The following is a 25,396-nucleotide window of genomic DNA, read 5'->3' as shown; positions in this document are numbered from 1 at the left end:
GCAGACAAGCAAAACTCATGCCACGGGTGACACTGCATGTGTTAAGGCGCAGCGGGGTGTTGGCTGCAGGGATGGTGGCCCCTGCTGAGGCCATGATGCCTGCCAGCTGTCGAGGAGATCAGTGCAGGGGGGCCCTGGGGCCCTGCACCCCTAGCTGCTGACAGGCAAAACTCCTGCCAAGACTGTCTCTGTCTTGGGGAAGTTGATTGTCTGTACTGATTCTTTCCTCTCATTAGCCTGCTTTTGTAGGTGCTAATTGATGCTCGTTAAGTCAATATGTAGTAGCTAGGTCCTGTGTTTTGAGCTGGTCCCCAAGTCCCTGGTCCCTGAGTGAATCATGATTGATTGGTAACTGGTAACATAGCAGCTTAGCAGCCAGGCCTGCAACAGTGTCTCGCCTCCATGCCCAAGCCAGAGACAGTCCCACAAGCACCCATGGCATGAGTTTTGCTTGTCTGCAGCTTGAGGGGCAGTTCCCCCCAAACCCCTACATCAATCTTCTTGAAACCTGACAGACTTCATCCTCTCTGCAGAGTCTACCACCCCTGAAAATTTCATCTAAATCAGACAAAAAACAACAAAGTTATAGATATTTTATTGTTTCCCCATTATACCCTATGGCTGGATCTCCAAGGCGGCTCCGAAGCTCTTCGGGAGCTCCAAACTGTTTCGGGAAGCCTAATGAGGCCAGCACTTCGACCTGGATGTGCTGCTTCGGACCCCAAAGTGTCCGAAGCTTCTCCAGATCCGAAGCCCCGTCCAAAGCCTCACACAGCCCTATTAAACACCCCTAGTGCTCCTGTTGAGATCCATGCCTTACAAAACTGGGCCGATGGAGCCAAAATCTAATCCGACCTGTGCTAGTCAGAGAAGTACTTAATTTATATTATAGTAGCCAAAAGCTAGGGTGATTAAAAATGAGAAAGGGTCCATATTATTAAACCCAGGTGATTAGAAACTGCAAGCTCTGTGTTGTAAATACCCTGGACACAACAATGACTGTGCAAATATGGATTTTGGTTGACTGGTCAAACTGGGAGGAAAAAATGAACAAGTTTTGTCTCACATCAACACAAAATTAAATGCTGTGTTTCACACATGGTTTATTTTACCCTTTTGAATCCTTCAGTTTCTCCCCTTCACTTCTCACTTTCTAAATGAAAATACCATTAAAAAACCCTAAAAAGTTTAAATTAAACTTTTCTGAAATAAAAAGTTTCACTTGAAAAGTATTAACATGAAATGTTTTAACATCTTCCAATATTTGCCCTGTTTCTCTCAGCCCATACTGGGTTTTTCTGTGAACTTATTATTTGCCAAAGAATTTTTCTCAGCTTTACATATATAAGGGTCTGACTCCAAGGACTGGACCCTTCAATATATGCTGCTACCACTCGTTACTAAGGCTGTGCGAAGCTTCGGTCCCTGATTCAATTCGGCAAACATTTGGGCCGATTTGGTGGCTAAATCTCTGAATCTGAATCAAAATCAGGAGACCCATTAATCTCTCCAAATCAAATTGGAAGCCTCCGAATCGATGAGAGATTTGGCGATTCAGACATAGACACAGTTTTAAATGTTTTTTCTACATTCCTCAAGGTAGCAGGAGACTCATGAACGCTGCAGTGGTGGGGCAGATGGAGCGCCCCACAGGGGCGTGGCGGGGGGTCCCCAGCATGCTCAGCAGCAGAACTGACAGTGGACCAGAAGCACTTCTGGGTCCACTGGAGAGTGCACGGGGGGCCCCCCATACCCCCTGGCTTAGCAACCGGTGCCTCCAGGGTCTGCGGGGGCACCCAGGGTCCCCTTGCAGCCAATTGCTGAGCCAGAGGTGGGGGGGCTGTGTGCTCAGCAGTGAACCCGGAAGTGGACCGGAAGTACTTCCAGTCCACTTCCGTTTTCGCTGCCAAGCACGCCGGGGGACCCCCCACGCTCCTGTGGGATGCTGCATCCGCCCCACCAGGTACCTCAAGATATGTAGAAAAAACATTTAAAGCTGTGTCTATGGCCGAAATGCAACTACATTGTGGTTTACAGATGAGGAACTCAGAAGCAGAGAGCTCGAATGACTTGCCTCAATGTACAAAGGAGGTCTGTGGCAGAGGCAGGAAGGGAACTTTGTAGGAAGTTAGCCAGTTAACAATGACTAGTCTCAGTTTAAAGTGGCTGTTTTCATATTTAAAAAATGGTTTCAAATTATTTGGAACCATCAAGTCATATAATAGGTTTATGAATCCATGTAATCTTGTTGCCCTCATCTGTTTCTTTTTTCTTCCTCTTGTTTACTATATACTTATTTCTGATTTCAACTTGGACTAATCTGCTAAAGTTTCTCCTCTATGTTTGTACAGCCTTTAACACACCAGGACTCTGATCTCGAGTAAGGCCTCTTGGGGTATACTATAATAAACAAGAAAATTCTAGGTGTCCTGAATCCTGGGTCTGTGTCCATTTTTCCTACTGGGGCTTTGATACTGTGGAATTACACTAAAACAAAGTGAAAAGCATAGGTGATATCCTGGAGGTATACATCATGGTACTGAGTGGTTACTTATTTAACTAGAAAACATGGGACAGATTTTATCTGAAAACAGGATACCTCAAAACTCATGCTATGTGCCAAGCAGAGCTTTCGCACTATTTCAGCCACATCTTTTTCTGTAGATTGCCTCTCAGTTTCTTCCTTTTCATATAGGATACCACTCACATAGAGATCCTTGCAGTCCACTGAAAACAGAGGAAAAAAGAAACTATGCATCATTTCCTATGACTGAAACCAAATAATGGGAAGGACTACCCTGATGGATGTCAGGTCAGCAAGGGTCCAAAATATATGCCTAAATTGAGCATGACTGTCCTCCTTGAGGGTCAAGAGATGTGGTCACATGCATTATAGTGAGGCCTGTGTTAAAGTACATTGCTGAATCAGGGATGAAAAAGGCATGTATCCTGGAAGATGAACCAAATAAGATATATAGGAACAGGAAAATAAAAAGTCAGATGATTTTTCAACACACACACAAATCACATGTTTTTTCAATAGTTTCTCTCTCATGACCACAGCCTTATCAACCTACTTTCATCACTCCTTGTTCTATCACACCCATTTACTGACTGACTGTGCAGGCCTGAAGTCCCAGTAAATTTAGTGGCAATTTTCAGTGTATAAACAAACACGTTATTGGAATCTTCAATTTTAAAATTTGAGGGGTAAAGGCCTTGGCATTTTGTCTCTGGATAGATATTAACAAACTAAAGTCTGGGAAACTTAAGATGTTTTTAGAAACAAAAATAACACTTTGCTTGGAAGTGTGCGTAGTTAAATTAAATGGTTTTCAATATTTTGATCTTGACTGTCAGTCTTCACTCAGGAAAAGCTCCCAAAGGCTTCAGCAAATTTATTCTGCTATAGTTCAGGTACACTCAGAGATGAGTGAGTAAGAAGGAAATAGAAACTTTACAATGCACACTCCTTTGAGTCCCACTGGGACTTGCTTTATATTAGGAACCGCACATTAATAATGGAAGGAGTAGCACTCAGCCACTGCAGAAGGAATATATGCATTTGGAAGGTGATTGAGTCAATTCTGAAAGTCAAGGGCTTTGAAAGACCTGGAGTAGAGTTTGGCTATGCAGGAAGTCAGATGCAAAGAATCTCTCCGGTAGATACCTGCCTTATCCACACTTCAGATTCAACCCCTCCTGCAGGTATGAAGCACGTAGGGCCTTGTGTCCCACAGTAGGCAGCAGAGAGCAGCCCACAATGCAACAGTTTCCTTTTCCACAGAGTCACATGTAAAAGGAAAGTGGTGGCACAATGCAAGTTCTTACAGCAGACAGGTGAAATGCGATTAAAAACTTTTCCAGGAAATCATTTAATACCTTTCTTGTACAAGGTCTCTGCCTCTACTTGAAGTAGTTTTAGTACAGACTGTGTCTGTGTCTTTGCTCCACTGCCCTTCCTAGAGAAAGGGGTAAGGAGATTGGACTCAGTACATTTGGCCTCTGCTAGGATTCCTTCCTTAAAGCTCTGAACACATTCCAATTTGGAAGACAGGAGCTGCTGCTGGGACTGAAAGAAACAAAAAACACTTCAGAGAAAATCTGTGTGACCAATGGCCACCCACACAATTCTTTCTATGAAACAGAGATACCAGCTCTGCACCCTGCTAGATCTTTCACGATTTGCAGGGGGTGGCAATAATACATGCACAAGCTCATTATGCAACAGACTCATTATATTTAATTGTCTAATGCACCAGCGTTAACCAGGTGTCTATTGTGAGTGGAGATCTGAATAGGAAAAAAAGCTGTTATCTGAAAGCCAGCAGATACAGTAAGTTGTTTGACTTATTTCTGTTGTTAGTATTTTAAAAAAGAAGTGGCATGTACACTGATTATACTCGGTGATGTGTTACATTTTCAAAACAGCTTTTAGTAACTTAGAGCAATACTTAGCTTCCTCACTTTTAATGTTATTGTCAAATATTTTACTTTCAAATATTCTTTATCTATTATGTATTCTAGGAAGGAAATTAATCCAGCAATCAGGTTCTTCCATATATTGTTATTTATTTACCAATCATATGAGTAATGAGTTGGCACAGAACATAAATGTGCGTTGTTAGCAAAGGACTTTTCACACACATGGAGAAGTCATCAGTTTAGATCTTATCTGCTATAGAGGTTGCTTAAATATTTCCATTCCAAAGGGCTCTTGTCAGTCATTTCAGAATAGGATGTAGCAAAAAAAGCAGAGATAAGTAGTCAAGGAGGCAGGAGTCCAAAAGACTCTGTTGCATTCACTGCATGGGTTGAATGGCATGTCATGTATAATACATGGGACCTCACTCTGAATAGTGAGGATGAAAGAAGCACTGAACAGCTGCCTCTTCTACTACCTGCAAACAGTGAGGATAGGTCCTCCAAAAAGTCCAGATTAATTGAAAAGTTGACTATGAACCATCTTGCCTGCACATTAGATGATGAACAGATCGTGGTAATATAGTCAGTAGAGAACAAGGCATTAATTACTTTAATGTAATGCATACTCTTACCAAGGCAGAGTTAAAGCTGCATGCACATATGGAACATGCTGTATTTCTTTTATCATGCCCATAGCACACAAAACAAATCCCAAAACAAACAAAACAAGAAGACACAGGGTGTGTCCCCATGACTGGAAATGTGTTTCCCCAGAGACAAACAGCTGTGACACATATTTGTTCCACTGCTAGTTGTCCTGGGGCACACCCCTGTATGCTGCTCTGGCATAAGGCATATTGCCCCGGGTGGGATTGGGCAGCATTATCTGGGGCTCTGGGGGCCTCCTGGGGCTGCAGTGGTGGCAGTCCAGGCACGTGGAACCTGGCCAGCAGCCTGAGAGTGGATGTGGCCAGCCATGCTCTGGTTTCAGGCAGTGCATGCTGCAGCTATGTGTGCCGCACCATGGGTTTTTTTGCATGTTTTTGACACCAAGATCTTGGGGTGTCAGAAAAACCCTCTGCACTGCAATTTAGCAGCACAGCAAATGTATGCATGTGCAGCAGATGCAGTTTGCAGCACTGCAAACCACACGTGGATGCTTATCGGAATGTACCCATAAACCAGATCCGGACACGCAGGCACGTGCAGTTTGTGGCACCACAAACCATACATGTTGCACATTAAACCATGCATGGTGCTGCTAATTTGCAGCGCAGGGGCAAAATTTATTATTGGGATTTCCCAGTAGCAACCCCCCCCCCACAAACCCCAAAGAAAAAAGCTGCACAAAGAATGCCAAAGGGACGTGTGCTCGGATAAACATAGACAGGTAAGCAGGCAACCCAGGGCTGCCTGCTCCTCCATCTCCAAGTACTGCTTCCCAGCTGGCTGGGGCACAGGGTGCTTCTGTGTGGGGCTGCCTGCCGGCTAGCTCCACATGGAGGCACCATGTACCCCAGCCAGCCCCCCCTGAAGCACATACAGCAATGGGACAATATGTCCTGCTGCAAAGCACATGGGCAGGGGCACACACTGCAGCACAAAGTAGCGGCACAAATTTATGCCGCTACTATTTGTACTGCTGCAAATGCATCCCCTGCCTCATGTGAATGTGATCACAGTGTCTATCTGATAATATATGAAACACCATGTTCATGGCTTTATTCCTGAGGATTCAGAGATGGGTGAAAACATATGAGTTGAAATTGGGCATAAGATACCATTCAATCAGCTTTCATTTAAATTGATGGAAATATTTTGATTATCAGAAACACCGTCCTGTAGAAACAGACCTGGCTCTTAATACCTACAGAGAAATACAAGTAGGAAAGATTCATGGTAGGACCAGCTCTCCATACTTACCACTGCACCAGGTAGAGCAATAGACTGCAAGGAGGTAAAACCTGAATACCGGTGAGAACACAGGTTTAAGTCTCTTGTCTTCAAAAGAATAGGGCCTTTTTGCTCATATTTGGTTGGGCATTTTCCCAGAATGTCCACCTAGTAACAAACATGCAATAACTAGACAGATATAATATTTATGCACATGCACACAATACAGAGTAGTTACATATCATTACCGCTACTGAAAATCATGGCTTTGCACAAGACCTAAATTTTCCCTTGCAATGCTTGAGCTCTTTCCCTTGCAATGCTTGAGCTCTGGCCTGGCATGTACAGTCATTTGAAATGCCTTGGTGAAACGTTTCATTTTACAAAAGTCAGGGCTGGTTGGTTTATTTAATAGTAATCTGAAAGATTTTTGGACCAGATAACTTGCTTAAAAGCAGATGCTGGGTCATTCCCTTATTTTAACACCTCGGTCCTTCTCCAGACAGCATTTCTGTGCAGGGCCACATGACGAGAGCTCTGTTGGACTCATACAAACCCACCAACTCTAGTAGGTAACAATAACTTAAAACAGACTTAAAACAATATTCCAGAACAGAATTTTACCTTAGGTTTTAAAAGTAAGGTCTTTGAAAGTAGCGTTTGGATGATGTTCAAGTGAAAGCCTTGAAAAGCCAAATGTTGTAACCCCTTGAAATCAGTTATAAAATTCCTTGACTTTAATAGCTGCAGGATCAGCCCCTGGGAAGGAAAGCTGTCACTTTGCACCCAGAACAGGTATAGCCTAAGCAGTAGGGGTGTGCAAAATGGGCCCTATTCGATTTGGATTCAGCCGGAATCAGGGACAGTGATTTGATTGGGCCAAATCTGAATCTGAAGATTCAATGCCAGTTCGGAGAATCAGCCATTTGGCCATAGATACAGCTTTAAATCTTTTTTCTACATACCTTGAGGTACCAGGCACGGCTCGTGAACACTACAATGCTGGGGCAGATGGAGCATCCCACAGGAGCACGGCGGGGGGATGGCAGGGAGGACCTGCATGCTCAGCAGTGAACCTGAAAGTGGACCAGAAGTACTTCCAGTCCACTTCTGGGTCTGCTGGGGAGCATGTGAAGGGGCCCCCCCTGCCTCCCTCCAGCTTGGTGATCGGTCACGGGGAGACCCCAGGTGCCCCCCCAGACCCAGGAGGCACCAGTCGCCAAGCTAGGAGGTGTGGGGGGGGGGGGCCTGATGCACTCTCTGGCAGACCCAGAAGTGGCCTGGAAGTCGACCCAAGTGCTTCTGGTCCACTTCTGGGTCTGCTGCTGAGCACGCTGGGGAGCCCCCCGCACTCCTGTGGGACGTTCCATCCGCCCCAGCACTGTAGCATTCACAAGTCATCTGGTGCCTTGAGGTATGTAGAAAAAACATGTAAAGCTCTGTCTTTGTCCGAATATCCGAATCTTTCTGAATCTCTCCGAATTGATTTGAAGAGATTAAAGGGTCTCCTGATTCAATTCGGATTCAGAGATTCAGCCACCGAATCAAGCTGAATCTAATCAGGGACCAAAGCTTTGCACAGCCCTACTAAGCAGGTATAACATGCCCATCCTCACACTACTGTGCCCCGCTCTGTACCACAAGACGAAAGATCTACTCTTTAGGGTAGGTAAGTAGTAGTTAAGCCATCTGTGCTTAGACTTCTGACAAAAATACCAGTAAGAGTGAATTTTCTGATGTGTCCACTAAGAAAGAGACCACCAGTGGATGCTCACCAGCCATCAAGTGGCAACAACTTTTGCTCATTAAAAAGGACATCGACATGATACCCACGACAGCTGAAAGCCAGCCTGGAGTGCGGCAGCACTCACCTCTTCAACGATTCCATCGGCAGTGGGTGCACGTGCGGTCTGAAGGATACTGAGAATGCCCCGTTTGATGTTCAGTGCCCAGGTCTGTTCATTCCTCAGTGGGGAGATTGTTAAAACTCTCCCCTCATGGAAAGAAAAGTGAAGAGGATGCCGCTCTAGTAGTTCCCTGCAATTAGGTAAGTTACAATTGCTTTGGTTAGATTTGAGCTGCAAGAGGAATTTATGAACCTTAATGGACTTCAAATTTTTTTACTTGGCGTTTCCCTTCCAGTGGGATTATCTGGCTCCAAAACATACCTCACACTTTATAACTGCTCCTTTTTATGTCACAAGTTGATCTTGTTCCTTACAAGCCCTTTAAAACATCCATTAAGATAATGGCTACAAAACACAGAAGGCTTTATTTAATTAGAGCCTACTTAATCAGGACAGCTCCCTGGGAATTCGTTTAAGGCTAATTATTATGTTTAATGGCAGTGGTTCTTGCTAATTGGAGACAGTAACTCCATTTAATGGGGAATCTTCTTGTGATGTAGTAGGTCTTGGGCCACAGTGTCTGCGACTCAGCTGCATGCTGACTTTGTCGTTTCCTCTAATGTTTGCAAGCCTTCCCCAGCTGGAATAGATGCAGAAAAGAGAACAATTGCTGCTTCCCCACAGGACTGTAGATCTGTTCTGCTATTTACATAGACCTGGCCACCATTATTGAAATTACGCATCCATCCGTGTTGCCAGCATGGATAGCAATACTGAATGCAGCTGTGGTATTAAAACATTGTCTTTTGTTTATCAGGAATTCCTCTGAATAGGAAAGGAAATAACATGCACAGGGATGCCCCAAGGAAGAGGATTTACTGTAGTCCAGTGACCAGTCTGCTTCTACAGTAGACAACAGATTTGCTTTGCTCCTTACCTTCAAACTGACCTATTCATCTGATCACTGAGGACAAAATGTTGCTTCAGGAGAAAAAGTCTTTTATGGAACAACACCCAGATAAAGTCTTCATAGAAGGTAAATGGCTATGTGCATGGAGTATGGGTTTCTCCCAACAATATGCCATTGTGACCCATACTAGCTTCAGTGGAAATTACAGGCATCTATAGAAGGCAGGCTAGACCCCAGCATATATGCAGTAGGCTGAAGAAAATGCTAATAAGGTTTGCCAGTGTGAATAATTATTCTGAGCAGCCAAACTTCAGTGAATGCTGTCTTCACTTACTTCATCTTCTGCATTCTTCTTCCTTGCACAGAAGAATGGACATAACTGCCCTTATCTCTACAGAGAACCCCTTGAAGATGCATCTGTGTCCCAAATTATTTGAACTCTGATATCAGGGCTTGTATTGTGGAACAAAAGGTTTTCCTAATGAATACAAAAAAATTGCTCAAAACTTGCTCTTTCTGACCCTCTGCACTGAGCCAATTATCTTTGTTGAGGGCCTGGTACAGATCTCAGTGTTTAAAGGCTGGGAATCCAAGCAGCAGGACAATGCAGGGAGATTACCAAGCTCAGCCAGACCAGACAACAGAACTGCTTTTCTTGGTGAAACAAGGAGCATTAGATCTCTGGGAAAATACCAATCCTCCAAAGCTCGTCAAGCCCTTATTGTACAGGCACCCCCACAAGTGTTTGTACCTTAGCCAGAGTGACAGCATGTTATGAATGAGCTCCTAAAATATAAAAGGGAGAAGCTGACACTTGAAAAATAAATGCCCTTTAAATGTTGTGGAAGAACACAAAGCAAATTTGCATCGTGAGAAATATTGATCTTCTCCAAGATTAAAACTTTGGAGACACATTTTCAAAGCTCAAGGACCCTGGATCTTGTCTGTTCCTGTAGCCATCACAGCCATAAGCACAAACCAGCAATGCACCTGACAATTTGCACATACTGTCGTTTTCACTGTCCATTGCAAGTATGTCTCTACGTGAGAGGCCTAAAAACTAGACCTGATTTTTTAAACTAAATGGCTCTTAATGATTTTGCTAGGGGAGATCTGACCCCGATCTTTTTTCTCAACTGGAAATTAAGTGAAGCAAGAAACATCAGGGAAATGTTAATAAGCTGCTGCAAAGCCATGTAGTTTCAAAAACACCTGGAACTGAGCCAGATGAGGGATCATTTTACCTTAAACTATCTATTCCCTTCAGTGGATCTTCCCTGGATGCCTGTGTCTTCTTTATCTGAACATCTTGCATCTAGGAAAGAAAATACCAGTGCAGCAAATACCATTGTCAACAGGGACCAAGAAGCTTAAATTCACACAAGGACATAGGCATATAAAAAAACATTAAGCAGAGGCTTCATTCTGCAGCCTTTACTCATGGAAGTCAACACTACACAAGATACAAACAGGCTCACTGAAGACTTTGGGACAACTCACATATGGATGATTAATTTCTGGAGACTGCTTGTATGATGCGTAAGTAAATAAAAGCTGTAGGGTCAGGCCCTACAGCATTCTATACAAGCTATACTTTATTTTCAGACAGAAAGGGACATCCTGCTTTGGAGATAAAAAAAAAGACACAGTTGGCTAGACACAGTTCTTCAAACAAAATACACTGCTACAGAGGCAAAGCATGTTTGACAGCTATTTTGGCTGATGTACCAGGAAGTAGGTACCTCTAGACCAAAAAGTATGAATTGCTTCAGCTTTAACTCAAAGACCTCACCTCATTAACTAAGGTTATAACAGATTACTACACACCTTGGAGATTGTCTGTCTGTTTTGTGTTGCAGTTAAAAGCAGAAGCTGCAGAAGGTGAGAAACCATGTTGAACAATCGTCTTACAGTATTTACTGTTGAGTTGAGTAAAAAGCAGATACTTCCCTGGTATTTCAACCACCTCCTCTCAAAACAACCATAAGGTCAAATTTGGAAGGGAAGTTGCTTCAGGGCTTGTGGCTTGATTTGCTCAGACACTGGGAAGTTGTCTGATTACGGACTGGAATCTGGAAGGAAGCTGGCAATGTGGGCCTTTCTTGTCAGCATCCAAGGAGGTTTGACCACAGGGCGCTACCTTGCTTTAACAGTTGTTGCAAATCAAGACAGATACTGAATCACAGGGTATTGCCAGCAATACCATTGCCAGCATTAATTTCTGGAGACTGCTTGTATGATGTGTAAGTAAATAAAAGCTGTAGGGTCAGGCCCTACAGCATTCTATACAAGCTATACTTTATTTTCAGACAGAAAGGGACATCCTGCTTTGGAGATAAAAAAAAAGACACAGTTGGCTAGACACAGTTCTTCAAACAAAATACACTGCTACAGAGGCAAATAGTTATAAGGCCAAATAACCAAATAGTTCTGAGGCCCCTTATGTCAATATAGAGCTGTGAAGTGTTGAGTCTGGCCGCTGGTGCTGTAGGGTGATTTTGAAAGCTTCGGTATCTCCTGTAGCTTGCCAGCTTTTATCCCTCACAAGTGGCAAGACGGGATCATGGAAGCTTTAGCCAATTACCGTTACACAGGTAGCATGGTCAGGGTCAGTTTGGAAACAGCCTTGGTGCAGTTCCTGATGGGTGACAAGGTGGGGAGCCAGTTCGCCCTTCATGTAATTTGTTGGTTGAGGTGCAGTCTCTTCTTGAAGCACATTTTTTGTGCATTGTTCCTCTGTGGGGTCTGAGTCAGTAAACATCTACGTACCAAAAAAGCAACTCATGCTTCCTTTTTCTAGCTAATAGCCTCTTCACACACAAACTCCCCAAGTTTTGCCCACTAGGACCCAGTTCCCAGGTGCTTAGATAACACAGTTAGAAGAAAAGGATATGATTTGAGCAGGAACATTATCAGTCTTCCTAAGCAAAGGGAAAGCATACACGCCTCAAACCATGGACTACACCCCCCTAAACTAGTCTCATGCCAGTAAGCCTCTTCATGGCTTTGCTACAGGAAGCCTCTGAATTAACCAGTCTATGAATATGAAAGGAAGCCCAGGTAGGTATGGATAGATTATTGTTTCATACTTCTCTTGTCGGGCACCTATTCATAGCACTCAGACTGAATTTGGCCTACAGCAGGCCACACCTCAGGATAAACTATGAAATTCAAGTCTCTGGTCTCCTTTACCCATCAAGTTCAATAGCAGCATTAGGAAACCCCTGGATTCTAAACTGGAACGAAAGGCTTACGTCAAACAACTCACAGAAACTTCTAAAGGTCTCTTTAAAACAAAAACACTGCTGCTATGTTCAAATTACTGTTGCAGATATGAAAATGATTTTAAAAAAAAATAAAATCACCTAGCCCTTTTAAAGGGGGTTGCCTTCATCTCCAGTTCTGCACTTCATATAGTCAACAAGCAAAATGGTCATTTCACTCAGGAAAGGAGCTGGTTTCTATTATTCAGCCCCTAAAAAGCTTCTTATTGTTTAATTAGAAGCAGTGAAACATCCAAGCAATTCTGCAGTGCTCATAATCAGTCACAGTGTTTTGTCATTATTGTTTTAATTGCAGATTTCCACTGGTTCAAATGCAGCAGTCACCCTACAGAGTAGCAGTGCTCTGTGCTAATTAATTCCAGTCATTGAAGCACTTGCAGAATTCATGAAAATACTTACTTCTAAGACCATATGGCACTTTCCTAGTGCTTCAAGGATCACTGTGCTCTCAAGGGAAACACCACTCCTTTTGTAAATGGGTCCCTGTAGGAATGTGTTGGTGGCTGTAGAATACCTATAGATATATCTGGAGCCTTTAGGGAATTGCAAGGTGCTGTGTCCTAGGAAACAAGCACACAGAAAGCCATTTAGGAACTGTTGTATTGTCTCAGAAAATTAAGGCGACATTTGTAGATTTGGGCCATTCAAGGCATCTAAAAAGTGAGCAGCCAGGTTTTCAAAAGCATGAAAGCACCCAACAGTTCCCACTCATCCCAGCTGTGGGGATCCCTTCTGGAAGATACAGGGAAGAGAAGTTCCCCTCCCTCATCCTATGCACATTTTCAGGGACCAGCCACAATTTTGTAACACCACAGTTCCTGAGGCTGTAAAAATCTAATAACAGCAGAAGTATGCAGGGGCTGGAAGGCATGGCATCCTCCTTGCCTCCGTCCCCCACCACTTCTTGTTGACTACAATCCAAAGCAAAGACTTCACAGTTTTCATTTCGTACATGTGCTGTGAACTGCGTCTCCACTGACAAATGAACTGTTGAGCGATTTCTAAGTCAGAACCACCCCCTGAGACTTTTTGGCTCACTCTGGGGCACCAAAAGGTAAGTCAGGAATTATATTTGGATTTAAGGGCATACATTCAACTTTATCCTTTCTTACTGATGGAGATTAGGTTTACAGGACATTGTCAGGTTTACAGGACAAGCAGAAAGGGGCTAGATTCCTCTGATACACGTATCAATCAGAAGTCTTCTGAAATCATGTTTGTGGCATAGTAGAGTGGGAAATCATTTCCCAGATCTTCAGTGGTCCAGTGTGGAGTTATACTTAAACCTGAAGTCAGAGTTGGTATATTATGCCCTGAACTATTCACTGCATTCTTTTGAGTGGAACCAGCCTAAAAAAATAAGTTGCATCTTGTAATATCTGCTATTACATGTTTTTCCACCATGTTGTTTAGTACATCTCACCCTATAGGGCAATGGATACGATTTATGTATAGCCACATTACTTACATTTTCAGAAGGCAGGAAACAAACAGTGGGAAAACAAGCAATCGAAACTGGGGGAGGAGTTTTTGAGCTGTGCAAGTGTTAACCCTTTCTTCCCTCTTGGCGGCATTAGCTGTTTCTATGCTGTAAACTTCATCTAAACTGTTTCACAGATATGTGATCCATGAGGCAGTTCAAATAATAAAAGAGCTTAGCTATAGATAACAATCTACTTGTATGGATTGGCTTTCAGCTTGTGCAGTTATTTCTCACTGAACACAAAACAGGGAAAGTAGTCCCATTTCACTACAGTCCCTTACAAAGTATGCTGTTGAAACCAGCTGCTTAATTGTAAGGATTAGCCTTGTGTCTGGGTAGCATCACCCCCAAATGAAGAGGATGTCCGAAGGGCTAAAGTGTTTGTCATCGCTCTATATGGCTACAGTCAAAGGAAACAAAGTGATAGGGACCTGTGATTTAACAGGTGGAGGTTCAGAACTATAACCCTGCTGGTCCTAGAATTTCAGGTGGCCACGGTATATCAAAGGGTGACAATCATGCAGCCTCTAAAAGATCAGAGTTGAGCACCATCTCTAGCAGTGGGACCACTTTAAGGCAGAAGTGGAAAGTTTGGCTGCTATGCTCTCTTCTGCCTGCAAAAGCTGACACAACACTTTCTGCACTGTGTAGCTGCCCTCTAATACCACTGTCTCTGCCTGCACAGTCTTCCAAGCCTTTTTGAGATAAGAGTGTTCTTAGGCATGTTGCAGCTGGGTAAGCGAAGGGCTTCTCAGTCACACCGGCTAGGGCAGCCTACAGCTTAGGTGAGAGGGAAGGGGAGTTGTGGGAGCACAGGCCTTCCTGTCTTCCCTTCCTGTAACTCAGAAAAGGAGCAGCACACACTAAAGCAGCAGCTGCCAATGTGAGGCTGAGGTTACTAACCATACCCCAGAGCCAATGAATTATATGTAGAGGCCTACATAACTCGTGGTGAAAGAAAGCACTTCTTGCAGTTTGGTCATGGCTGAAAGAGCCAATTTCGTGGCCATTTCACTGTGATCTCACACCTTGGCACTGATTGGTAGAGAGCCTCCCGGGGGAAGGAGGAATGAGGGGGCAGCTGCCATCTTGACTGCTGGCTGCCCTTGATGTAGCCTTTCCCATCAGCACTGATTGACAGAGAGGCATAAGGTGGCAGCTGACATCTTGGCTGCTGTCGGTGCTGCTCCGCCAGCTGACAGCTTCCCTTCCCGGGCAGGCTGTGAGGCCAGGCTGCAGCAGGAGTGAGGACTGCTGGCTGCTGAGCCAGCATTTTATTTTTAGTACGTTTGGGGTTTTTTGGTTGATTTCCAGAGAAATTGCTGCCAATGCCACTTTTCACAGTGATCATGGAGTTTGCCAGTTTTTGTGTTTTCCACAAAAATCGTGAAACCGTGACTTTAGTAGGGCATATACCCTAGGGAAAGCAGTGGTTCACAACCTTTTTTGGACTCAAGGCACCTCTTGGGAGACTCAAGTCGTACTTAGGAAATTCTGACAGCTTTCGATTTTCACTCTTTTTTGACTACAGGAAATAACAGGCAATTCTTCTATTTCAAGAACTCAGAAAGCCCACAACAGGTTAGACTGTTTCTAACACCATGGCTTCCTATTTAAAAATCTCAGAATTCATTCTGTGAATCGCGTCTGCACACCTAACAGTGCTGACATTGCATGGCACCCATAGCAACCTTGAAAGTATCTCAAAGCACTCCAGGGTGTCATGACACTGATTGAGAATCACTGCTGTAGTGTGTCCCTAGCAGCAATAGTCATGCCCTGTGCCTACCAGCCAGGAGAGAGTTAGGTCTTTCTCCTTGCTTGCTTCTGTGAAGATAAGACTGGGACTTGGAAGAAGAGACATTCTGCATATATTGCACTGATAATTACTGTGACTGATCCAACTCCATTGAATTTCACTTGTGGCCACTCAGGGCACTGCAAGGCTCATTCATCAATGCTACTCACTGTTCTCCTGTGTGTTTCTAGCCTAGCAGTAGTAAATCCCAGTGCAAATATTAATATCACCCTTCTAATAAAGCAGTGCCCAATATGGAGGGGGAAAACTTCATAGTTATCCTTCACTACTATGCCGTAGCCCTGAATACCACCTTGTCTTACTCACCAACACACTCTGTCATACAGGAGGCTTCCTGCTCTAAAGTCTCCTGGGATCCTGAAACAACAAATCAAAAGTAATTGTAGAAGGGCATTCAGAATCCTGTGTGCAGCTCCAGTGACTGATCCTATAGCTGTTCATTTGCAGGAAACCTAAGAGGTATGTGAAAGCAGCAACACACAAAGAGCAAGAGCTTTACTAGGGGAAATGTGGTGGCAGGAGCATGGATGTGGGAACACACACAGTCATTTTGCTTTGATATTTCACAATCAGCATGCAAACACCACCCTTCCTCCCACCACCACGCAGGCCCTCTGTAGTTATTCTGGCACACCAGAAAGAACCAAAGTGCCTGTCTGAATCTGGCAGCCTCAAGTAAACTTCTGTAATCATTGGCACTGAGTTTGCTGTACTACAATGGGCACTAGTGGCCAGAGCAGGAAAGTGGAGATCTGCACAGTGAGTTAAGGTATAAGGTTTAGGAGTTCTTCATACAAGTCAGATACAAAGCTGTGATATAGACCTGAATGTCCCTGAAGCTCATTCAGGGAGGACTACACCAAGGGCTATACTATCAGTCCATCTCTATAGGTATAGAACAGATATGGTGACCACCTTTACAAAATGTAAAAGCGGGACACATGATACTGGTAGCTGGGCAGTGGGGGGGGGAAGCAGGGAGAGGGGAGGGTTTGTGGTGCAACCCCACCACCCACCCCAAGCCTACATGGGGGAGTGCATTCCCCCCCCCCCCCATGCTGTCAGTGCTGCTGCCAGCCCTAGGGAATGAGTTGTCTGCAGCCCCCACACCACCTTCGGAGCACACACAGAACAATAGGGGCAGGGAGGTGGGCAGTGGGAGCCCCCAACCAACTCCACAGGGGCAGGTTGTGCCACAGCCCCCACCCCAAGGGCCACCCTCTGTGCCCAACTGGCCCCAGCCCCAGTTACTGCTGCCTCTGCATCCTCCTGGCCACTGCCATTACAAGAGCCAGGCTTAGCCCTCACTCTCTCTGTCGCCATCTTTCCATTGAACTGTGTTGAGACTGGGGAATTCATGACAAATGCTATTCCAGAGTCATTCAGCCCAGGACTGGGACTTGATATTTACATTTCAGGACTGTTCTGCCCAATTAGGGATGGGTGCTCACCATAAAAACAGGGACAAGTGTCAGAGTGTGGCATGCAATGGCATTTTGCTTGACATGCAAGCCTCTGGATGAACAGTGGGGAAGAGGCTGGGGCTGCACTGCCACATCAAGAATCGGGCCCCTCGCAGCTCCCCCACCATCTGTCCCTGGCATGCCAACATCTTACAAGTCAAGGATATGGGCGTTTTTGGCATTCTGCCCCAAAACATTGCCAACCCCTTATATAGCATCACACTTGCCCTTATGTACAAGTGTGCTTTTAGTGTCATAGTACTTAGAGTTGGAAGGGACCTAAACAGATCATCAGGTCCCACCCCCTGCCCTGGGCAGAAACAGGTGCCAGGGTAATATCACCCCCGCCATATATCTGTCCAGCCTCCTCTTGAAGACCCGCAAGGTAGAAGAGAGCACCACCTCCCTTGGAAGCCCATTCCAGAGCCTGGCAGCCCCAACTGTAGAATAATGTCTCCTGATGTCTTGCCTGAACCTTCTCTCTAACAATTTGTGGCTGTTATTCCATCCTTTTGTGATTTTCCATCCTTCCTCTTCTATTTTTTTTGAGGAGATGCACACTCAATACTGACCAAATGCATCAAATGATTAACCTGTTTCCTATGCCGCATCCAGAAGACAGAAAGTGTGCCATCTTCCAGGGGAACACTGAACCTGGCTCCCAACCTCTGCTGACCCACAAGCAACAACACTAAGCAAGGAATGCGTTTTGGACAACATGAGACTGCTCTCCCTGTCATATCTCAGTTTTTAATTTCCTTGGACTGCAAGCAATGTTGGAGGGTTTCTGCAGGTGCTGGGCTGGCAAATGCTATGCTGAACTAGCTAATGCTGGAATGAGACTAATCACTCTGATTAGATGTGTTATGTTGGCTGTAAAAGCTTGGACAATGCCTCTTGCACAAAAATGCAACAGTGGCTGGGGCAAGCCTGGGTTGTGGCGACAAAACTGCCACAACCCCCCCCCCCCAAGTCTCTGCAATGGCTGCAACCCATTAAGGTGTAGAGATAGTTGCACTTGAGGCACCTGATACCAGATCCATGCCATAAAATAATAAAAATGATGGCTCCTCTGACAGGAAAATTGTTAGCAAAAAACCTGACACACTCATCACATGCATCTCCAGGGTAAGAGAGCAAAAGAAAAAGACAATGTAACTAGAGAAGGCAAGGAAATTACATATACATTTCAATTGAAGTAGCAACTAAAGAAAATAAAAGACTAAATATACATTTCAAGCAAAACCTGTAAAAGGTGTATTGAAGACAGGAAAGATGTCCCATACATGATATCTTTATATTTCTCAAAACAGGCATCCAATGCCTAAGGTGTTACAAATGTTTCAATCATTCACTTTAGGTCTGGAGTTTTGTAAATTGACCATCGCTGGTACAAGCTATTGCAAATTTGCCCCATTGATAAACAAATACCCCAAAACAGGTCTGGTAACCAATGCCTCTAAGGATCATGTTTGACCACTCAAGACCCATAACATTTAATTGCAAGAAACACAAGTCTTCACACCTGGACAAATCCAAAAACAGGAACCAGGCAACTTAACGATTGTAATATGACAGTCACTCTTTTCCTCCCTGTTCCTCTAGGACTTAAAATCGGCCAACCATCAAGGAAAAATGCTTTGAAGCTATACAATTAAAACAGTATAAAAAGCAAGACAGAACTGCCAGCAAGGTGTGCAGTCCAGAAAAGATCAAGAAGCCACCCTGTACCCAGCCCAAAAGTGAAGGACTTGTGCTCTGTAAAGATTCAAGACCGGATCAGCTTTCCAGCCTGCATTAGTGAGAAAATACTGCTGCAGCTAAATATGTATTAGGACTTTCTGTAATAGCTCATAGTATATTGGGAAAGTCTTTTTTTTCTGTCATTTAGTTGTGTAGGTTGTTGGTAGTTATTAAAGCAAGCATTTCTGCTATTAAACAACTGAGTTGTGTGAATTCTTAAAGCACTAAATTTAAAAACCTGCTTTTAAGTCCAACAGAGTGAACAAAGCACATGCCCTTTATAACTTCACTTGTGGCCCACTTTAGACATACCTAAATAAATTAATCCACTCTGAATAAAGCATTTGATTTTTAGATTCTTTTCCATATTCACCCCATGCCTTTGCTTTAGCAGGGGCTACGATCAAATTTTCTAATGAGTCCAAATTAGAAGGCTAGCAAACACTGACCAACACAACCAGTATGTTTGATTAATGCATCAGAGAGCCCAAGAGCAGATATCTGGTAGTAATAAAAGTAAAGTCCTACATCTAGTGAAGGGATAAATAGCACATAAATACAATCAAAGGCAGGGAGAGAGAGTGATTTATCAAAGCAGCTTCAGCAATGATAGTTAACTAGGAGTGCTTACATAAATTACATTTTTTCATGCAGTTGGGCTCCTGAAAGTGCTCCCCAGTCATAACATAACACATGTACATGGCTGCAGAGTGTATTTAAAATAACCAATTGCAAAAAAAGTTAACCCTCATCAAATCAGATATTGGACAAAGGCACTCCAAAGCAGAGTGCCTTAGGGAATTTGTATTCCCCTCCAGGGTTCATTTTTTGTGTTTTGTGCAGCTGGGATGCTGCTTGTACCAGCCCAGCCCTGCCCTGCCCTTGGGGCTCCTCAGTGGGGATGGGAGGGGGAGGGGAAGGAGCAGTAGGCAGCTGCCAGCTGGGCTTGGCTTGGCCAGATCTAGAGTGGGGACAGGGTGGAGCAGAGCCCCCTCACCTCATGTCCCTCCCCTGCCACAACTAGTCTGGCTGGGATATTGGGGGAAACTGGGGCAGGCTCATGAGGCAAGGGGGCTCCATTCAATCCTGCTCCCCCCCGCAGTCAAGAGGCCTGGGTAGGGTATGGGGGAAGGGACCCCCCGTCATCTGACAGATCCAACCCAGCTCCCCCCAATGCCTCAGCCAGGATAGCTGGGGGGGGGGGGGGGTGTCTGCCAGGTGGGGGGGCTCCATTCCATCCCGCACCCCCCCCCCAAGCCAGGTCAAACCCAGGCAGCAGCTGCCTGCTGCTCCCTCTCCTTTCCCTTCCATCCCCCACTGACAGTCCTAGAGCTGGGTGGGGGGAGATAGGGGGGAGGAGGAGTTCGGTAGCCTTCTTGGAGGCTGCTGGAGTGCCTCTGCCTGCTGGCCAGGGCTGGTGTAGGCTGGCTCAAGCCCCCTTCTCCTGACCCAACAGGTGAACATTTCTTGGGTTGTGGGGGAGGGAGGAGAGCTCTAACTAATGGCACTTTGTGTAAAGCACCATGAGTTAGAGCAGGGCCCTAAACGTCTGTAGGCATGCTAGGTTTCTAAGGGTGAAGTAGCACATTACATTTAAACCATAGTAAATCTGTAGAAGGTTAAGTGATGTTAAAGTTAGAACATGTTGTGAGCAGTCTCACATTAAGGATTAAGACCGTTAACTGGAAAGCAGGGGCATAGCTAGGAGCCAGGACACGGGCTCTATTGTGGCAGGGGAGACCTTGGAATGCTGGAGGATTGTAGATTGCTTGTTTTACCTCTGTGGACCAGACTAAAGTTACCCTCGTATAAACTAGTTAGCCCAGGTCAGAGTTAGCCCTTGCCTGAAGTGGCATAACTTTGAGAGACCCGGAGGGCACCCAGCATGAATCAACAAGCTTTAGCATGAAGACATGCACTCTTAAAGTGCCATTTGTATCATCTAGCATGTAGCTTCACCTTTAGAGTGGTCTCTCTTTGAACCCTTCTTAATATTATTCTTTCATGAAACCAAGCTCAGTAGCTGCCAGAGGGAAGGCTAAACTGTGCACACAGGGCTCGGAGGGGCAGCATGTTCCACAACACCCAAAATTCTGAGATAACACAGAGTCCAAATGCCACTAGCGCTCTGAGTTCAGACCCAAGGAAGTGCCATCTTCCCCTTGAGCTCCTTCCCCTCAGTTGTCCCTATCTGTTTTATTACTTCAGCCACTTGTACACAGTTCAGCACAGGAATCACAGCTGCAATCCTGGCACCAGCAAGGTAGTGGGAGTTCTGCAACACAGTACAGTGGGACTACAATTTCATTGTCAGCTCGTACTGCCCTGAGCACATTTTGGAGGCTCCTGTAATACACGGCATCTTTTGTGCATCTACTCAGGTTAGCATGAACATTTAACACCACTTAATTTCTTTCCTTTCTTATGCGAAGAGTAAGGGACTAATTCTGCCACTCTTGTCTACACTCAGATGCAGTTATCCTAAATGAAGGATATTGCTTCTGTCACCTGAAACAGGAACAGGAGCAGGCTTCAATTCTGCAGGTGATATTTTTCAGCACCAGCAAATCATTGAACAAACTCTAGCCATCACATCACATCACATCACATCACACCAATGCTGGTTTTTTAGCCACCCCAAAAGCCCAGAACACTCTGTTCTCCTGCATAAAAGAGTAGCAAAGTCCTAGAGACACCAGGGTAAATCCAATGGTGAAAGAGCATTCTCTTCAAATTTCCACCAGTATAAATTAAATGATAATTTAGCCCATTCTACATAAATAGTCAATCTATTCTCTTTGATCTGAGTATGTACAATTTCCATTGGAACTACTAGGATACAACACAGCTGGACAAATCCCTGGATTTCCAAGCCAGCAGAAACAATCCTGGGCCCAAGGGGGACCAAGGCAGAGAGAGAGTAATTGATGTAACTTGCACAGTTACTGCAACTGTGGCTAGGGACAGACATTACACATAAACCAGTTTAAGTGATCAGAAACTGGTTTAAACCTGTAACAGAACAGATGTTCAGTGTGCATAAACCAGTTAGAAAGTGGTTGAAACTGGTTTGAGATAAACCTGGTTGAATGTAGTATCAGATTTAACTGATTTAGCTCCAACCAGTTTATTCAATGTCTGTCCCAGAACCCTTCTTGGTTTAGCTTAAACCAGAGTCCCCCAGCATCCCAGCATGCTCTCTGGGCTGGGCGCAGCTCTCTGCTCCACAGAAGGGCTGGCTCCTCCCCTCTGCTCCCTGGCCAGAGCTCTGGCAAACCTGCAGGCACAGCAGGGTCTGCCTGACTTGCCCCCTGCCCTACCCACGCCCTGCTGCTCAAGCAGAAAATCTCCCTTTCCCTCCCTCCCATCTCCCACAGCCCCATGTAGCATGCTAGCTGACGCTGAGAGGTGTCTGTGTGTATCTCCAATTTTACTGGGACAGGCAGACAAAACAGTGACTGCTTAGGGCTGTTTGTAGCTAATCAACAAGTCAGCTAGTAAGCTGTTTAAGAAGAGTTTGAACTAATCAGAGGCCCTGCTGGGGCCTGGCCGTGCCTCCCCTGCCCCTCAGCTCAGCACTAAACAAGGGAAGGGAAGGCTGCTCTAGTGCCCGCCGCCTTCTAGCCTGAGCCAGTGCAGGCACGTGCCTGAATTTCCTCAGTCCAGAGAGAATGAATGTGCAGTTGCAAACTGATTTAATCTACAGTAACCTGTAAAGATTGTATCAATTCAGGCTCATGCTTTTTGAATGTCTGTCCCTAGACTGCATGTACAAATAGAGAAACCAGGCAGTCAAAGAGCCAGTGTCATGTAGACAGGGCTGTACCAGGAAAAAATCCAGGAAGTAAAACCCCCATAGATTCCAGATGCATATTAGAAGCTAACCCTGCCAATAGCCTGATCCTACATTTCTGATGCACAAAACTTCCTTGGTTTTCAATGGGAACATGCATAAAGTTACAAAAACTGAACGTCACTGTAGATATGATACAACACAATTGGTATGAAGATCAGTGGTACTGTTGGTACCACAGATAGGGACAACCGAGGGAGAGGTGCCCAAGGGAAAAATGCTTTGGTATGAAGAACAGAGATGTTTATACTGCTTCTACAAACTCCATGCTAATAAAATATAGCCTCCAGTTATAAGCAAGAATCTCAGAGCTTCTTGGGTCAATTATTCCCACAAGAGACAGACATTAACAATACCCCTTTACTTGCTGGGTTTTTTGCCTTTGGATATATTATGTGCCATCTGCCTTAAAAAAAAAATGCTTTTGTCAAACCAAGGCATTTAAAATCCCCCGTTCAGATTACTTGAATGACACAAAAGAATTTAACTCACTGTTTCTTTTGCACTTTAAAAACATGGGAAGAAAAATTAATTGCTCTTGCAACAAAAATAAGCAGAGCACTTTTTCCCCTCCAGTATCCATTATGTACTTTTTTCATTCTTGAAATGGAGTTAAAGCTGGAGAGAGTCAAATTACATTTGCCATAGTATATTTACACCATTTTTCTCTTTTCCTACCAAATACATTTATTTCTTTGTCCTTTATGAAAGCACATACAGGAACTGAAAATAGAATGCACAGGACTGTGTTGTTGTATTTAATCAAATTATTTCTTCCTGCAGCTGGTAACTGGAAATCAAGAAAAATAGCAGTTTGCTGATTTGTTTATGTAATTGACTAGTAATAACACCAGACTACAACATCTTATCTATGTATTTGTATAAACTTCTAAATCCCAATTATACGGCATTACTAGAGAGAGAACTCTTCTAGTTAATTCCCTCATAAGCCTTTGGAAAACAAATGTATGCAAAAGAAAAAAAGCATTTCAGCCCTACAAATCTAGCAAGCAAGTGCAGAAATGGAAATGATTCAGAAAATAAAATTGGGTCCTTTCCCTACCTTCTCCAAAGGGAGGAAGCTAATAGCAAGATAATAACCTTTAAGTGCAGCAATCAGCACTCATTTATTGAAGAGTGCAGAAAGTAATAAAACAGAAAATTCCTGCAATTCACTTTTACACACAGGGCCTCATGGAAATTTGAACCACTTATAATTACGGCCAGAGTTTAAGTTGTACACTTAGCTTCTGCATGGACACCTAAATGATGTGTCCAGCTGGATTTTCAAAAGTGCTTAACAGGCAGCTGAGTAACAGGAACTGAGGAGGGCTGAACATTTTTGAAAATCCAGCCACTTGGTTTAGGTGCTTGATAAGGAACCTTCAGTGTAGGTTTCTTTTCAATTTTATTTAGTTATTTATACACCTGGATTTTATTTGTTCATCTTTTTTACTATTTGTTTTGGTTTTAGGAAGACATTCTGTTTTTCTTTCTTTTCAGACAAAAACACTTCCTGCTTTCTAAAGCAATATTTTGTTTTCCAGCTATGCAGCAACCATAATTTTTAACCAGCACACTCATGCAGGTTTTTACAGTCTCCACTTACTCCCTAATGACATAATGAACCTCCTAAAGCAGTCTTGTGGTTTCCATTCCCTTCCCAACCTTTGCTGAAGGAAGATACAGTATTTACTGTGCTGTTTAACATGCAGGATCCCCTCTCACCTGCAAAACTGTCACCTAGGCAGCCCAGTACAGCAAACTACTTCTCTGAAAGTCAAGACAAAGCTGCTACAAGAAGGATTTCTGCAGAACTACAAGTCTTAACATAATTTACAATATCTCAGATGCTTTGTGAGCGAGATCATTGCTGGGCACAAACATTTTACATTTGAGAGCAAGCTGCAGTTCTAGCAGAGGAAACATTTTCTTCTACTTACTCCCTGAAGCTCCTGCCACAACGGTGCAGAGTAAAATGACTGAAGGCAGCCTCATGATCATCCAAATCAGCTCCTTAGCTCAGTGCTAACAAAGCCACATCAGTCCTCCTCTCAAAGGCAGCTCTGAGCAGGGAGTGAAAGAAAACTTTCTGCACAAAGCAGGAGCTGACTATTTCAACTCCCCTCTTCCAGTCAGGGGAGGGGCTGCAGGGGAGCATGTGTGCTGGTGTGTGCACAGGGGGAAAGAGGGAGCCATCTCAGCCACTCAGAGGTCTTTGATAAAGTCTGAGGCCTACTGCCCCCCTACCCAGACAAAAAACTATTTCTAACCCGTTAGACGTAGCCAACCCGGTGTGGAGAACACTGGAGTATTTGGCATCACAGAACAACCCAGTGTGGTGCTGAAATGCAGGTAAAAAGTGTAGTAATCATCCCCTGCAGCTTTAACTAGAAGAACAGAGGAGAACATGAAAAGGGTCTGGGAAAGGTGCCTCCCTTGGAAAAAGAACAAGTAAGCTTTTCTCCTCCACGCTTCCAGAGCACAGCAACATCCTCTTAGCCACAGACCCACTTCTCAAGTGATTGAACATGTGCCTAAAAACACACAAACAGTTTTAAAAAAGAACCCTTAAGGTAGCTACTGGGTCTATGACACACTGGATATGTGGTTACAGTGTTCACTAGCCTTCTGATGGAGATGAAGTCCTTCCCGATTGGACCTGCCTTGAGCATG

At 44.3% G+C, this 25,396-nt stretch overlaps 1 protein-coding gene across 1 annotated transcript in view; it reads right to left on the bottom strand.

Annotated features, from left to right (window-relative positions):
- Nucleotides 1–24,887, bottom strand: part of LOC109290675 (apolipophorins) — a 116,032-nt gene extending 91,145 nt beyond the window's left edge. The window contains exons 1-8 of the mRNA XM_019507382.1: nt 24,664–24,887; nt 15,968–16,018; nt 12,759–12,919; nt 10,320–10,390; nt 8,190–8,355; nt 6,349–6,486; nt 3,883–4,072; nt 2,600–2,727 (exon numbers count right to left, since the gene is read on the bottom strand). Coding sequence (XP_019362927.1) covers nt 2,600–2,727; nt 3,883–4,072; nt 6,349–6,486; nt 8,190–8,355; nt 10,320–10,390; nt 12,759–12,919; nt 15,968–16,018; nt 24,664–24,724 — 966 coding nt within the window. The 5' untranslated portion in view covers nt 24,725–24,887. The remainder of the gene's footprint in view (nt 1–2,599; nt 2,728–3,882; nt 4,073–6,348; nt 6,487–8,189; nt 8,356–10,319; nt 10,391–12,758; nt 12,920–15,967; nt 16,019–24,663) is intronic.
- Between the last annotated feature and the right edge of the window lie 509 nt (nt 24,888–25,396).

The sequence above is a fragment of the Gavialis gangeticus genome, unplaced genomic scaffold (genome assembly GCF_001723915.1).
Source record: "Gavialis gangeticus isolate Ggan-Ray unplaced genomic scaffold, GavGan_comp1, whole genome shotgun sequence".
NCBI lineage: Eukaryota > Metazoa > Chordata > Crocodylia > Gavialidae > Gavialis > Gavialis gangeticus.
The sequence above is the reverse complement of the archived record's forward strand: the minus strand, read 5'-3'. Positions and strand labels throughout refer to the sequence as shown.